Source organism: Idiotropiscis lumnitzeri, chromosome 11 (genome assembly GCF_059441095.1).
Source record: "Idiotropiscis lumnitzeri isolate Australia: NSW breed Sydney's pygmy pipehorse chromosome 11, RoL_Ilum_1.0, whole genome shotgun sequence".
Lineage (NCBI taxonomy): Eukaryota > Metazoa > Chordata > Actinopteri > Syngnathiformes > Syngnathidae > Idiotropiscis > Idiotropiscis lumnitzeri.
In genome coordinates this window covers 19971819-19986586 of record NC_142401.1, presented here as the reverse complement: position 1 = coordinate 19986586, position 14768 = coordinate 19971819, and the positions used below count along the sequence as shown (strand labels likewise).

The 14768-nt window shown below is 38.2% G+C and overlaps 1 protein-coding gene across 6 annotated transcripts in view; it reads right to left on the bottom strand.

Moving 5' to 3' along the window:
• The window catches only part of cadpsa (Ca2+-dependent activator protein for secretion a), a 200355-nt gene that overhangs the window by 126767 nt on the left and 58820 nt on the right, over positions 1–14768 (bottom strand). For 5 of the 6 annotated variants that reach the window (XM_088308092.1, XM_088308093.1, XM_088308095.1 and 2 more), the window contains 6 exons: positions 14608–14709; positions 14470–14533; positions 12790–12913; positions 9007–9075; positions 4106–4212; positions 1154–1310 (listed from right to left, as the gene is read on the bottom strand). In XM_088308092.1, the coding sequence (XP_088164218.1) occupies positions 1154–1310; positions 4106–4212; positions 9007–9075; positions 12790–12913; positions 14470–14533; positions 14608–14709 (623 nt within the window). The remainder of the gene's footprint in view (positions 1–1153; positions 1311–4105; positions 4213–9006; positions 9076–12789; positions 12914–14469; positions 14534–14607; positions 14710–14768) is intronic. The other variant, XM_088308098.1, reaches the window with a different exon arrangement.

Genomic DNA, 14768 nt, shown 5'->3' with positions numbered 1-14768 from the left:
AAAGAAGAACCAAATAACCATTGTTTTGATGAATTTGTTAAATCATTCAGTGTTAAACCTGTGAGCAGTGAAATGCTCTTTAGTTACATGCAAATGAATTAATTGTGAATTGCACAGTGTGAAAATGCCAGAGCCCTCTTGTGTGATTGAGATCAGCTAACTATTTGTTGGCAACATAATGAATGAAAATAACCTATTCATACATAATATATTAATTTACTTGCCACCATTACCCATAAAGGGAAATTCTAAGAACATGCAAAGCACCTTTATTAACCTCATTTGGGTTTAAAATGATATATAATGATATATAATGAATATGATACTGTATTTCCTTTGGACACAACCTATTAACTACCTACTCTTATTTAGATCAAACACTCGTGTCTTAAATACTTAATCATGGGGCATCATTTAGAAAAAAAAATCATAGCAATGCTGAATTATTAGAAAACCTATCGCTCTCTCTCTCTCTTTCTTTCTCGCTCTCATTTTCATATATATATATATATATATATATATATATATATATATATATATTAGGGCTGTCAAAATTAAAGCATTAACTCAGGTGATTAATCCCAAAAATTTTAACTCAATTTGATTTACTTAAAAAATAATTTTCATATTTTGCAAATATTGTGCCATATTAGCTTTCTTTAGCACGTCTCAGAACAAAACACTGTGTTTAAGTTACCACTGGGTCTTGCAAACCAACACTGCTGGAGTGTGGCACTTCTGGACAGTTTTGAGAAATGTTTCGAAAATAAATGTCTGTAAAGATGTCTCCATTTAGATCGTATTCAAGAATCCAAGAAAGCTATTAGAAGAGTCTTTGAATTAAATATACTTCATATTTGGTGATTTTGCATCAATTCCAATATATTATTCAAGTAAATACCTGTTATAAGCCTGTTTTATATATATATATATATATATATATATATATACATATATATATATATATATATATATATATACATATATATATATATATACACACATATATATATATATATATATATATATATATACACAACACCTTAATGTGTATAAATTCTTTTGTGACAATCCATATTTTATTCATATGAGTACTGAATCGAGTCCTATATTCTGCAGAACTAGGTAAGCCATTCCCCCTCCCCTTACTCACAGTCAACCCTCAGGAAGTCGTTGAGTAGTTGAAAGAGGGGGAAACTGTCCCAGCTGTCAGGCGGCTGCACCTCAAGAGCTGCATCCATGTCAGCCGAGTAGAGACACAGGAAGGTCTCGGCGTGCTCCACCATCAGGTCTGACCACCATGCGAAGGCCTTCAGATAGAGTAGAGGAGACGAGCGAGACTTAAACTTAACTCAACTCAGCTTTATTTATATAACACTAATATATATATATATATATATATATATATATATATATATATATATATATATATATATATATATATATATATATATATCCCCTCCCCGGCCACTACCTCAAGATTGACGTATGACAGTGAGGTGTTCAAAGGTAACGACGATGCAGCACATTGTAGCCTGTGTGACACCAATAGTTTGCTGACGCAGGGATCCATCGTGCGCCTAATTTGAGAAGTGCCCAAAGAATATATAACTTGAACACATACAACCTGCAGAAGAGTCCTCGACACTAAAAAACATCCATCTATCCCTTTTCCAAGTTGCTTCTCCTCAGGACGGCCGTGTGCCTGCTGTAGCTAAGCTCAACTGTCATCAGACAGTAGCCAATCGCACACTCACAATCACACCTAGGGACAATTTTGAGTGTTTGATCAACTTACCATGCATGTTTTTGTAATGTGGGAGGAAACCGGAGTACCCGGAGAAAACCCACGCAGGCACGGGGAGAACATGCATACAGGAAGGCTGGAGCCGGGGATCGAGGTTCAAATTTTCTTCATGAACCAGTTGTTGTATTTTTGACTCCTCTAGATTGCACTGTCGTCTTAAATAAAGGGGTTTAAGAAATGGCAAGTAGTGTACTTTCAACCCAATGGTGAACAGAGACTGCCATCCAGAGGAGTAAAAAAATTAACAACTGATTCATGGAACAAATTTGGAGCTTCATTTTCCCATCACTAGTTATGGCCCCCATGTTCTCCCCGTGCCTGCGTGGGTTTCCTCCGGGTACTCCGGTTTCCTCCCACATTCCAAAAACATGCATGGCAGGCCGATTGAACACTGTAAATTGCCCCTAGGTATGAGTGTGAGTGCGGATGGTTGTTCGTCTCTGTGTGCCCTGCAATTGGCTGGCAACCAGGGTGTCCCCCGCCTACTGCCCAAAGATAGCTGGGATAGGCTCCAGCCCCCCCCCCGCGACCCTAGTGAGGAGAAGCGGTACAGATGATGGATGGATGGATAGTTATGGCCCCACCTCGTCAATGGCAGCTGCAGTCCTTGTACCTTTGCTGCTGTGTAATATAATGTGTGGCCTTATTGACATTGCATTACAGTACCAATTAACTATTGTTTGTAGGTCTTTACTGCATTTGCAACATTGAGGAAAAGAGCCGGATCGAGATCAATAGGTTTCAGGAAATATAAGTTGTTTTTTCATACAGTATGTTCAACAGTCGTCGAGAAAGATAACAAAATGAAAGTAGTACAGACTTATGAAACACCCACCCAAAATATATATGTACACAAACTGACACACATAGATACACTTCATCGTCTGACCTGCTGTATATAAACTGAAGCAGAAAAAGATGTGCTTAGGCACGTACAATCACAGGCTTCCTTGTTGGCCCACAGAGAAAACAGCAGCTCCTTGACAGTCGCAGTATGGAGCTACAGTACTTAAACACTTACTCACAGCTCCTTCGTCAAATTACCCACAAAAAAAGAACCCATTAAGCAGTGCCACACTCATACATCCCCATGGAATGGTCTCAGTGGAGCTGCAACCAAGGGTCTTATTACTGTCAAGCACATCAGAAGCATTTTTCTTTAATGCACACCCACTTTACAGTCCTTTCTTTAACACTCACAAGGAGCTGAACTGTACACGGTGATGAATTTACCCAAATGCTTAGAAGATGGTTGTATGCACTACCTATGGGAGGATTTAGCCCTGAACATATGAATATTGGATACTTTATCAAGAAGTCGCGTATATTTATTTATTTTTTAACACCGAGTGCCCACAAGGATGGTAATCTGATCAAGTGGGTGTTGTTAGTTGGCTATTGTAGCAATTTAGTCAGTGCAGTTTCATTCTAAAGTTCAGTGCTTCCACCATCACAACAGCTACAGTAATTATATTTTCACATTTGTTTTTTTTTTTTTTTTTTTTTTGCTTCTTTGTTGGTCATCAAACTATGTCATTGGGATTGGTAGTGTGTTTTTCCCAGAATGCTTTGCTGTCGTTACAATTCTGACTTTTAAATGTGTTTTCATGCCACTAATAACGTGTTACTTTGTACAAACAGTTTAATAGTTAAAGTGGTGACATTTCTAGTTGTGTATGGTTACATTGTTGCTTCTTTTGGTGGGGATGAATCGTGCGCTCTTGAGTTGTAAAGTTGGTGCTTTTAATGACGCTAGTGTCTTGCAGCGTCACAGTATCATGTAAAAGCATGTCAGATGTAAGTTGGGCTTGCCTAGAACCAGTTGACAGAATGATTATACCACATATACATCATTTGCATATACATACACATACCTCACACCGTTTATTATTTGTTTTTACATTAACCAAATGGGACAATTTGTTTTAGGACCCATTTTTCAACATTGATCAATATTTTATATATTTTTGGGAGGTGGGAGCCAACTACCATTGTTCGTGGAAAACGTATATTCGCAATAATTTTTGGGGTTAAAATTTTCCTCAATCCAAGTATGATGGTTGTGAATTATTTGCAGATTTCCATTATTCGGGATGGTAGTCACATCACTGATCTGCAAAACAGAAGTATCCTGCACTGACTGTTGACAAACATTTTGTACAACTACAATTCTGTAGCAACCCAAATTGAGAATTGTGCTTAAACTACTTTAGAAGACATTACTATTAACAAAATGATATGGCAGTGTTTTCATATAGTGTGTGTGTGTGTGTAGAGTGTGTGTGCATTCACACAGACCTCAGCATGGTGCTCCTCATTCTGCTGTAGCACCTCAATTACAAGCTCAGCCAAGCGAATGGTGTCTTCCAGTTTTTTTGCGGGTGTGACTAATCGACCAACATTCTCTGTCACACAAAGGTCAAATTTTAGAATCTCATTTTAAATACAATCTTAAGCTTCTTTATGAAAGGGCTATACATAAGTATAATGCATGCAACCGATGCACAGGTGGCAAACATCCTTGAGGTAAATAAATACGATTCTTTGAAATTTAGATTTTACATAAGGAACATGCAAGTTACTTTGCCTAATGCCAATAACTGCAGCTAAAAGATGAAGTTCTTCACATATTTTTAATTTTGAACAAGTTGGCCTTCAAAGCGATCCTTCGTTCAGACTCTATTACACTGATCATCTCATGCACACATTTCCAAAAATTAGAGCATGCTTTAAGTACTGCTGGCTGGTGTTTGAGAATGTGTTTTCACAGTCAAAACAGTAAAAGACAGTTACAATTTTAAAATGAAAACTTACAAAGCCAGTATACCATTATCTGGAGGTGTCAATTAGAGGTAAAAGTAGTTTGAAGTCAGCAAGTAGTAATGTCCTATTACTAAACTAATGTGTCACATTTCTGTGAGTGTGGCAGCAGTTTGATGGCAACATCAAGAGAAAATATAGTCGACATGAGGGATGCAAACAACATTCAACACTCACCATGCAGTAATGTAGTGATATTGTGTTCTAAGAAAATTGTGGATTTTGATTTGCTCCATATTCAAAACCAGGCTTTTTGTATTCAGCACTCACAGTAAATTCATATTGATACGATCAAGCAAAATTGCCCAACTGTGCAAATGATGTTAAAAATCATATTCTTATGAATAGTTTGAGACGGCCCTTATGGGATGCATCGCTATCATGTACAGTGAGTGGAATGGAATTATACCATGGCGAATATCGACTAATTTACTCACTTTTAATTGTTTGATGCCTAATAGGAATAATACATACTATATATATGTATATATATATATATATTTATATATATATATATATATATTTATACATATATATATATATATATTTATTTATTTTTTTTAAAGCTGCCAATCATACCTTGGTTTCTAATTTCATGGCCATGGTATAAGCATGATAATGCACTCCAACGTAATTTGGACTGTGATGCTGTAGCATCATTGATTGCATTAAAAAACATTATCCATTTGATTTATTGGCCATTGGCTTGTGCATTATCATTTACAATAGAGTTGTGAAGTGGGTAGGTGAAGTTGTACTGTATGGCCTGGATTCTGAGCTGTAAATATCAGATTCAGTACTTGCCTTTGGGCCATTTCCTATTTTTGAATGAGCACAAAAAAAATCTTGTAGTGAAAGTGTAAACATTACCACATTACAACGTTCAGGAAACAAATGGGTAGCATCCTGTCGGAATAAAATCTCAAGAAAGAAGATCTCAAAATTATATGGAAAATAGTATGACAGGATTTTACACATTCAGATAAAATGAACTTTTCTTCTAGATTCAAAACATTTATGCACAACCACATCTTAAGCTAAACACTATTTTCTATGTGCTTACATAGAGTACATACTGTAAACCACATATATGTTGTCTACCTTATTAAACTTGATGCAATGTAGCTCTTCACCAAGATTTTCCCCCCAAAACATACTTTTTGTTGGCGTTAAACTGGTCACGTCAGGGTCATGCCCATCCAGTCCACCCACTGGCATACTCAAGTGGTTCAGTGATGTTGTGGACAAGACAATTGCATGGCTGATGGTTATTTGCCTGCAGGAGCTCAAGCCGTGTTAACATGGCTGACAGCTCCCACAGAATGGGACTTCTGTACTCTTATAATGAGGAGTTGCTAGGACATCCCACATTGATGTGTCTTATGCCACAAGGTCAGAATTTGATGGAATACAACTTATTTCATCTTTCCTGTAATGTTTTAGTGTTGCATCACCAAATGGGAAAAAACAACTCTGATGCATGTAGGGATAAGTCCTAGAAGTCTTGTAAAAGTACTAATGAGGGAGAAAATTTTTCAACACTGTTTCTTGTGATTCTGGTTTAATAGCCAGGATTAGGACATAAATCAGTACATACTTTGGATAAAAAGATCAGCCAGCAACAATGGTCCATTTTTCATGTCAAGCTCATTTTGTGCATTCTTTTATCAGGAAAAGTTATATTAGCTTGCATTTTCTATTGTATTTGTTTTGGAGAAATCACAGAATTAATAGCAATTTGAAAACCGCCCCCTAAAATTAAGGGATATGGCCATGCTCTCTCTCTTCCTTCCAAGTCTTGGTGGGAGTCACGCCAGCAACTGATCACAATTTTTTTCATTTAAAGTAATCGTAAATACATCGCTAATAAAGTCAAAATAACGGTACTAACTGGCTCCAAAATACTCTCTCTTCTCAAGGACATCTCTAATTCGGCCCACCTCTTCTTTACTGAAAACATCACAAAACAATTTGCGTTTCCATGGCTGACTTAAAGAGAATGAGGAAATGAGCCGCTTATGTGCACTTTCTCACATGACTTGTCTGTTTTCTTTAATAAAACGCAGACACCATTCATCCGTCCAGTGTGACCACACTCAGCTGTGGAGTAGGCCTCACTAGGGTCGTGCGCAGGCATGCTTGGATGTTTTAAACTCGACAACCGATGTTGTCATGAAGCTCGCTATCTGTCATTGACGCTCCCAAAGCAGTACCGGCTTAAAGCGGTACCTGTGATGAGGCTCTGTGATGGAGTGTGGAATATTAAAAAAGGCCACCTCCACGGTTTGTTGATGACGTGTTTATCTGAAATCGACGCAGACTTACAATGTGACGCCAACGTACTCGATGCCACAGAGCCGCATGTCTAGACAGTAAGAAGCTGTTCTGGTAACGGGACACAGAGTTAATTAATGCCTTTATCAGTGCTGTTACTTCTAACACCACTGCAGCAGCAGGCAGGCAGTTACATCCATGCCTGGCTGCCGGCAGCTGCCCGCCGTCGGCTGCCTCCAGAGACTCAACAAAACTTTAGCATAGCTAAATGTCCGAAATATACCAATCAGGGTTCATGTGCGCATTCTTGCTGTTGTCCGCTTCAGCCTGCATAAGTGGCAAAGAGATAGGAACGGTATTGGTAAGCAATATTAAGACGCTTGCCTCCCTGCTGTGACGTAGACAGCTGAGACCGGAAACAATAACAAAAGGGGGCGTGCCAATTTGTAGTAAATCTCATGACACAAAAGCCCTTAAATCACTACAGAGTCTTTTAAGGGGGTGAAATTTTAGTCAACATGCATACCTATTATATAATATTCACCTGAATCAAGTGTCCCAATACGTTAGACTGAGATTGCACAATTTTTAATTCAAAAGAATTTTTGGGGAACAAGACTCATTTATAGCTGCACAAAGTCTTTTGTATGTGCTAAAAATCACATGAAAGACAGCGCATTTTACTTTTTCTTTGGCTTTTGTCCAACACTCCCTCCAAAGGAGGACCAACTTCAACAAGGGGTGTTTAAAGAAAAGATGCATGAGTTGAGAGGAAGTATAAATACTGGAAGTTTAGTGAAGTCTGGTGAGTCACATTCAAGCAGTAAATACTTCCGCTTAACCATGTCCCTTCTTAGAAGTTATTCATGTTTTACAAAAGTTAGCCTCTATTTACACCTGAAAAAATGGGAAAGTTGCAATGCTGCCTTAAATACTCTATATTACAGTATACACGGACTTCATAGAATTATTGGCCATATGTCATCAGATCAGTAATGTTCATAAAGCATCTACTCAGAGAGTATTGAGCTTTTTTCCTCAGAGTGTCACAAAAGATATAAAGATGATCAACGAGGTCAAATAATTGACATCATAATGAACACTGTATGTTTTTGTTCTGCTATAAATTAGATGCATGCAACAGCCCGATGCTACATTTTCAATGCTTTTCCAAGTCTTTCATTTTTGTGCATTCTACCTCCAAAAAAAGGAGCTGTTGCACAGGAACACTTTGTCCCAGTACAGACCAATTTACTGTTTACATGCAGCAAATTTGTTCACTCCACTTCATGACATTAGACTTCGTACATTTACACCTCTCACATTTCAGTCAGATTAAGGCATCTCCATCTTCTAAACAGTCGGGTTGCTGTATGCAAATATTTAGAGTGCAACAAAATAAGGCATCCTAATTTCTAGCCAGGGTAAAACTAACAGTAAAGGTAGAATGGACGTATCACCTGAATCCTCCATTTTTTCATGACATTTGTCCACTTTCGAGACAGGTTACAAAGAAGGAAAGGAGGTATATAAAACAAGGAACAATTCGGGGAGGAAGAGAGAAATGTAATGTTCATTTTGTAGAATAGTAAGTCCCAATAAATGAAAAAAAAATAGAAGAACAGAAAACATTAAAAAAAACTACATTTTGAGCAATTCTAGTATTGAAGTCAGTTATAACTTACAGAATCAACGCCATGATCATCTGGTGATGTGATTAGAAACCAGCATATACATACCAGCTACAACATTGTTCAATTTGAAGTTTGTTGACTAGCCAAGTTATTGTGTGAAAGAGTCACTTGGAGACCTAAAAATGATTTTTGTCCTCTCGTGTGTATCATGATCTTAAACACGGAAGCGGATACAACATAAGCAAAGTAAAAATGCATTCAAGTTGCAGACAGACAATGCGCTTTAGGGCAGTACAGGAAAAATACGATCAAAGATCTGTCAAGAAATTGACAAGTAGACATTTCAGACAAACAAAAGATTTGAACAAGTTAAAAACAAAACTGTAAGGTTACTGGTGGTGGCTGCGCATGCTGGATGCAAGAGCAACATGAAGGTAGAGGATGAGGCTGGGAAATGAGGGAAGTACTCACGAATGGTTAAATCCATCACTTGAGACGCCAAGCAGAAGACAGGATGCTCATACATCTCTCTCTTTTTCCCTACAGAGAAAGAGGGAGGATACCGAGGCATGCGACAAGCCCGGGTCAGAGAGGATGACCATTAAGGTCAGTGGGGTTCGACCAAGGTTTTCAGAGCCAATTCTAAACTATTTATTTGGTATTTGTTTTGTTGAAATGGGCATTTTCAATTTCAGTCAAATGTGCCTTCTTGGGTCAAATGTTGTATCAGTTTGTGCTTTATGTATAATTATCCAATGGATCCTTTGTACACACAAGCGAGTATATCATCACGGTCTAACTGTGGTTTGGATTGTTTATGACTGAATGATTATTTTCTTTTCTAAATGAATAATTCACAGCATCATTTCCAGATTAGAAATAATTGGGTGGAGGTTTTTTTTTTTGGTATAAGCCTAGAATGGCAGAGGTATATGGGGACATTTCCGCTGCTGTGGGAGGGAATGCAGCCAACTTGTTTGCCTGTCTATGTGAGATAGATGCAGGAAATCGGTACGTACAAAGTACATTTCAAAAGAAACTCTAAGATGTCCACTTGCGGACGATGTGAAGTTGGCCGTGGAGTGTGGAGTGGGCATGGCAAATGCCTTTAAACCTAATCGTGCGTCCTTGTACAACAGAAAATGTGTATCTGACCTCACAGAAGTACTTTTTTGTATTTTGACAGTTAAGAATACGAGTGAAATGTGTTTTATCACTTTTCATTCATCATTAAAGTGAGTTAAAGTATTTACTGGTTTTTAAACATATCAATATCAAGCTGGTGTGACGTTGCTTGCACAGTTCATAGAGGTCTTATGATGGCATCAATTTGAACACTGGGGATAAGTAGTGCAAATATACATGTGAAATGTAATTTACTAATGTCACACAACAGCTTGCAGTCACAGTTTGAGGTACCACTTTATTCTCTGGTGTGTCAACACAAAGCTAGGAAAAAACAAACAAAAGTTTTATTGCAACACAGTGTAATTTGTAGATCAATAAAATAATATATAATGTATTTAAACATTTGTTATCTAAATGGGAACTGTGTTGTTTCTTGTTAACTGGAGGTTGCTAAGTTTGTTGGGCAGTCTACCTTGGATTAACCATTCGTTCCACAGAGCAGAAGCCGTTCGAAAAGACTGCATGTTTTTTCCTCAGATGTCAAGAAGCAAGTTATGTGAGAGGAGAGGTTTTGGGGGAGGTAATCGGAAGAGAGATGCTAAAGTTTGACTTCCTAAGTTTGGTGTAAGGCAGGTGAAGTTTCTTTATAGACATCATCTTAAATGGCCACATTTAAGTGAGTGTTTTGATATTTGTTCATTTTGGATATTTTTGGCATGTTTGCTATATATTTGTTGATTAAAAAAATCAGAACATACTAATCACTCAATTTTTAATCATATCAAGTTAAATTTTTCATCATATTAAGTTAAATTAACATTTTGTCAGTTGACTGGTGTTCTGCCCACTTACAATATTTGGTCCTGACAGGTGTGTAGGTTGACGTAACTGTCAGTGTGTATTCTGGTGACATCTATCAATTATCTGTTCCGCTTCTCCTCACTAGGGTCGTGGGGAGCGCTGGAGCCAATCCCAGCTATGTTCGGGCAGTAGGCGGGGTACACCCTGAACTGGTTGCCAGCCAATTGCAAGGCACACAGAGACGAACAACCATCCACGCTCACACTCATACCTAGGGGCAATTTAGAGTGCTCTATCGGGCTGCTATGCATGTTTTTGGAATGTGGGAGGAAACCGGAGTACCCGCAGGAAACCCACGTAGGCACGGGGAGAACATGCAAACTCCACACAGGAAGGCCGGAGCCAGAATCGAACCCATGACCGCTGCTGTCTCTCACTGTGAGGCCATCGTGCTAACCAGTCGGGCCACCGTGCCCGAGATTACAACAGTCATTCAATTAAACAATCACCAGTTTTTGGAAAAACAGCTCTGAATATCATGTTCAATTAATGAGGGAAGAACTGTAAAAACATTTACATGTGCATTGAAAGAAAAGATTTGGTGGCATTGACAAATTTGGCCCTGATTTCTTAAAAAGCAATCTCACAAGGTGCATGAGTGGAGATTTCTTTGATAAAGATAAAGATGTCCTTTATTAGTCCCACAATGGGAAAATTTGAGGTCTTTGGTGTTTTTGTAGACTCGTGGAAGTAGAAACTGGCATTTGTGCCGTTTGAACAAAGTCAACCTGCTTCCCGGCCAGTGAAAGCGGCTCATCTCATTCCTGTAAAATTCAGTGCCGGAGAGGCGCGCGGAAAACATGGTGGGAACGTCAAAGACCCTTTTAGCTCAGATAGGGTGTTTTTTTTTAGGTTGTTATTTATTTACTTGACATATTTCGGCAGAAGTCTTTCGACTTCTTCTGAGTTTCACCTTATGGTGTGTGACTTGTCTTTATGAACTGATGTTCACCTTCCACCATGTGACACTATGAAGAAGGTGAGACGGCCGCTTAAACAAGTCAGGTAGATAAATAACATCCGAAAGAAAAACATTTCAAGATATAAGACCCAATGAGTTTCATTATTTATTTTTGTGCCGGGGCATGTCTAATTAAGCGAGCTTGTAAATTTGGTTGACTACGCTGTGCGTCGCTATGAGTTCCGGCAGAGAGTGTTTTTTTTTTTATTTCCGCACAGTGCTCCGGTACACATGCCAAATTGGTGAGAAAAAAGAGACTAAATCAAAACACGCGGCCGCACAGTGGTGGGGGCAAGGTGGTCTCTAATTGCCCAAATCAGATCGGCGGCCGACTGTATCATCCGCAAGGGGAGATCTTTCAGTCTACTTGTATAACTACACTTATCATGTGCCAATGAGATGCATGGACTCCTGTGAATCTATTTCTGCTTCAGCAACATCAAGCGCTGCATGCATCAGATTGCACTGATTTTTAATGCAAATGAGGTGAGGGATCTGCTACGACTGGCCGGGAGTCGGCTACGTCCCGTTCCACAACGAAAATTTTACCCATACAGTTAGACAGTACTTTGCACTAGACTTGCACGAAAATAGGGCCCATACTTTTTATTTATTTAGTTATTTATTTTCAAATGATGTCTACTAAAGAAAACCTGCTCCAACACAAATATGAGCTGCCCTCGCAGTCTTATTATGATTTGTTTATTGGACTTCCTGTTGTTAAACACCAGGGAGTAAGCAGCAAGTACCAATAGACAAGGAGAAGGGAGAGGTGAGTATGGTCATCAGAGAGCAAGGCAAAGGGAGGGGAGCATCTATTCAGCTGTAAGAATGACCAGCTACAGATTGAGCCAATATAGGACTCAGCTGAAAGAGAAGCCGAGGTATGGTGGAAGCCAGCAAAGAGAATAGTGGAAAATTGAATGCATTTTTACTTACTGTTCATTTGCAACTATTGAACGGTACAGGCAGAGGGAGCATACATATAAGGCACTTTTCACTTAAAAGAACAATGTAAAAAATAGTATATAATTGGGGAGGCTGTGAAGAAAAAAAATATAAGAATATTTAATATAGAATAATATGGGTGAAATCAAATTAAACCTGAAAAAAAGAAAAATAAATCCAGGAACAGATTCAGGCAGGAATTATAAACCTCTATTTATGATATTAGACTACTCATAACGTTTGAGTCAAAATACATTATACTGAGTAAAGAAAGTGTTTCCATTAGTAAAGGGAGGTTTCATATTGCAACAGTACCAACATACCACATTGGTAGCAATGATGTATGAGCAGCTTACCTTCCAGTTTAGCGTATTCTGACAGGCGCTGGTAATTCACCAGAGCTGCTTGCTCCAGACACTTACGGATCACAGCTTTGACTTCTTCTTGTGGAACCGGGGTGACAACATCTTTCATCAATACCTTGCAGAAAGAAATTGTCTTTCATTTTCTGTATACCAATAAACATTATCAAGTACCGAGGCACTCTACTCTCAATTTTTGTGTCCGGTGCAAGTCCAGCATGGCGCATGTTCTAAATCTGCATCGACCCAGGTTAGACTGGGTGTTGGTGATATCCCAGATGCATGCATTAAAAAAAAAGGGTGGTTTTCGCCATTATGGGTGTGAACTTAGATGACTCCATTCACCACCAGTCTAAGTGTCTCCTCTCATTTCAATGTGGCACACTCATGAGACATAGCTGTGTGGAAAATGACGCAGCAATCCGTGCATGACCAGAGCATTGTCATTTTGCTTGGCCGGTGTGGCATCCATAGTCATCAATGGTAGTAATTGCAGAATAAACTGATGATTACCACTGCCGACTTAATTATGTTTGCCTATCCACACCACTGATAATTTATGTGCCAGTTCCAGCAGCGGCTTTTCGTCCTGCTGAACATTTTGGCGTACCAAGGATGTTACCTTTGACACGATTATTTGACTAGTCGACTAATCACCAACAGTACTCATGATTAGTCGACTAATCGGATCATATGAAAATCGCGGCATAATTGTATTATTTTTTTTTTCTCTTGGATCTGTTCTGTTTCAATTAGCAAAGTAGTTGCCGTGTTAAAAGGCACTGTTTTAACAATCTGTTTATGTCCTGTATGTGCATTCACAGTACAACACATTTTTTTCAACATAGAAAACTGCGGCTTATATCCTTTCTTTGTTTCTTGAATACGATCTGAATGGAGTATTTCTTTACATGAATTTTTCTTTGAAACATTTCTCAAAACTTATACAGTACATATAGTTGTAATCACCACACTCCAGCAGTGTTGGTTTGCAAGAGGCCCAGTGGTAACTTAAGCAGAGTGTTTTGTTTTTATATCATGTGCTAAAGATGTCCAGCTAATATGGTACAGTGTTTAAATTTGGCTTTGCAAGATATGCAAATTATTTTTGAAGTAATTATTTTTTAAGTTAACGCTTTAATTTTGACAGCCCTAGTATAATCTAATATAACAATTTTCTATTTAATTTAAGATTTAATCAGTTACTTTCAGCCATTCCCAAAGCATGGAAAACAATATTGTTTAAGTGAACATAAGAGATTAACCTCTGAATGAGATGTTTCTTTTACTTTAAAAAAAAGTGATTAGAATGGCATTTTATATTATTTCTAGTGAACACTGCCACTTTCCAGCCAGAATTCATACGCTCTCATCACATTCAAATCCAAACTTGTTTTGTCACCTTAACTTCATTGCTCCATATTTTATCTTTCTCTTTTTTATCTGTTTGATTGACATACAGTGACCTTGAGGGTCTTGAAAGGCGCTTACAAAATAAATGGATTATTATTATCATTATTATTCATAAAATATTTGGATGAAAGTCTGATCCACCTTAAAACATTTTTATGATCACAGCATGAACATAGAATATGGGCACAATAAAATTAGCATTCGAACGAACTATGTGACTAGAAAATTAAAACAAAATATTATAATCTACCAAAGACTCACCCTTTCAAGCAAAGATAGAGTTGCTTTCAATGCACCCTCTGGTCGCCCAAATGGAAAGCAATACCTTCGGAGATAGTGTAACATTTGGTCAATCATGCCGCTCTTCGGTTTGTCATGAGCACCGGATATATTTCTTACCTGAAATGCGTAATCTGGTTTTCCAATAACACTCGAAGCCTTTCTTTGATCTCCTCAAAACGTTCCTTTTCCTCCACAGTTACAGTACCAATTCCATCCGGTCTGAAACATGACAAAATAAGATTATGAGCAAACGTTCATTAACATGGGCAAGGTCATGA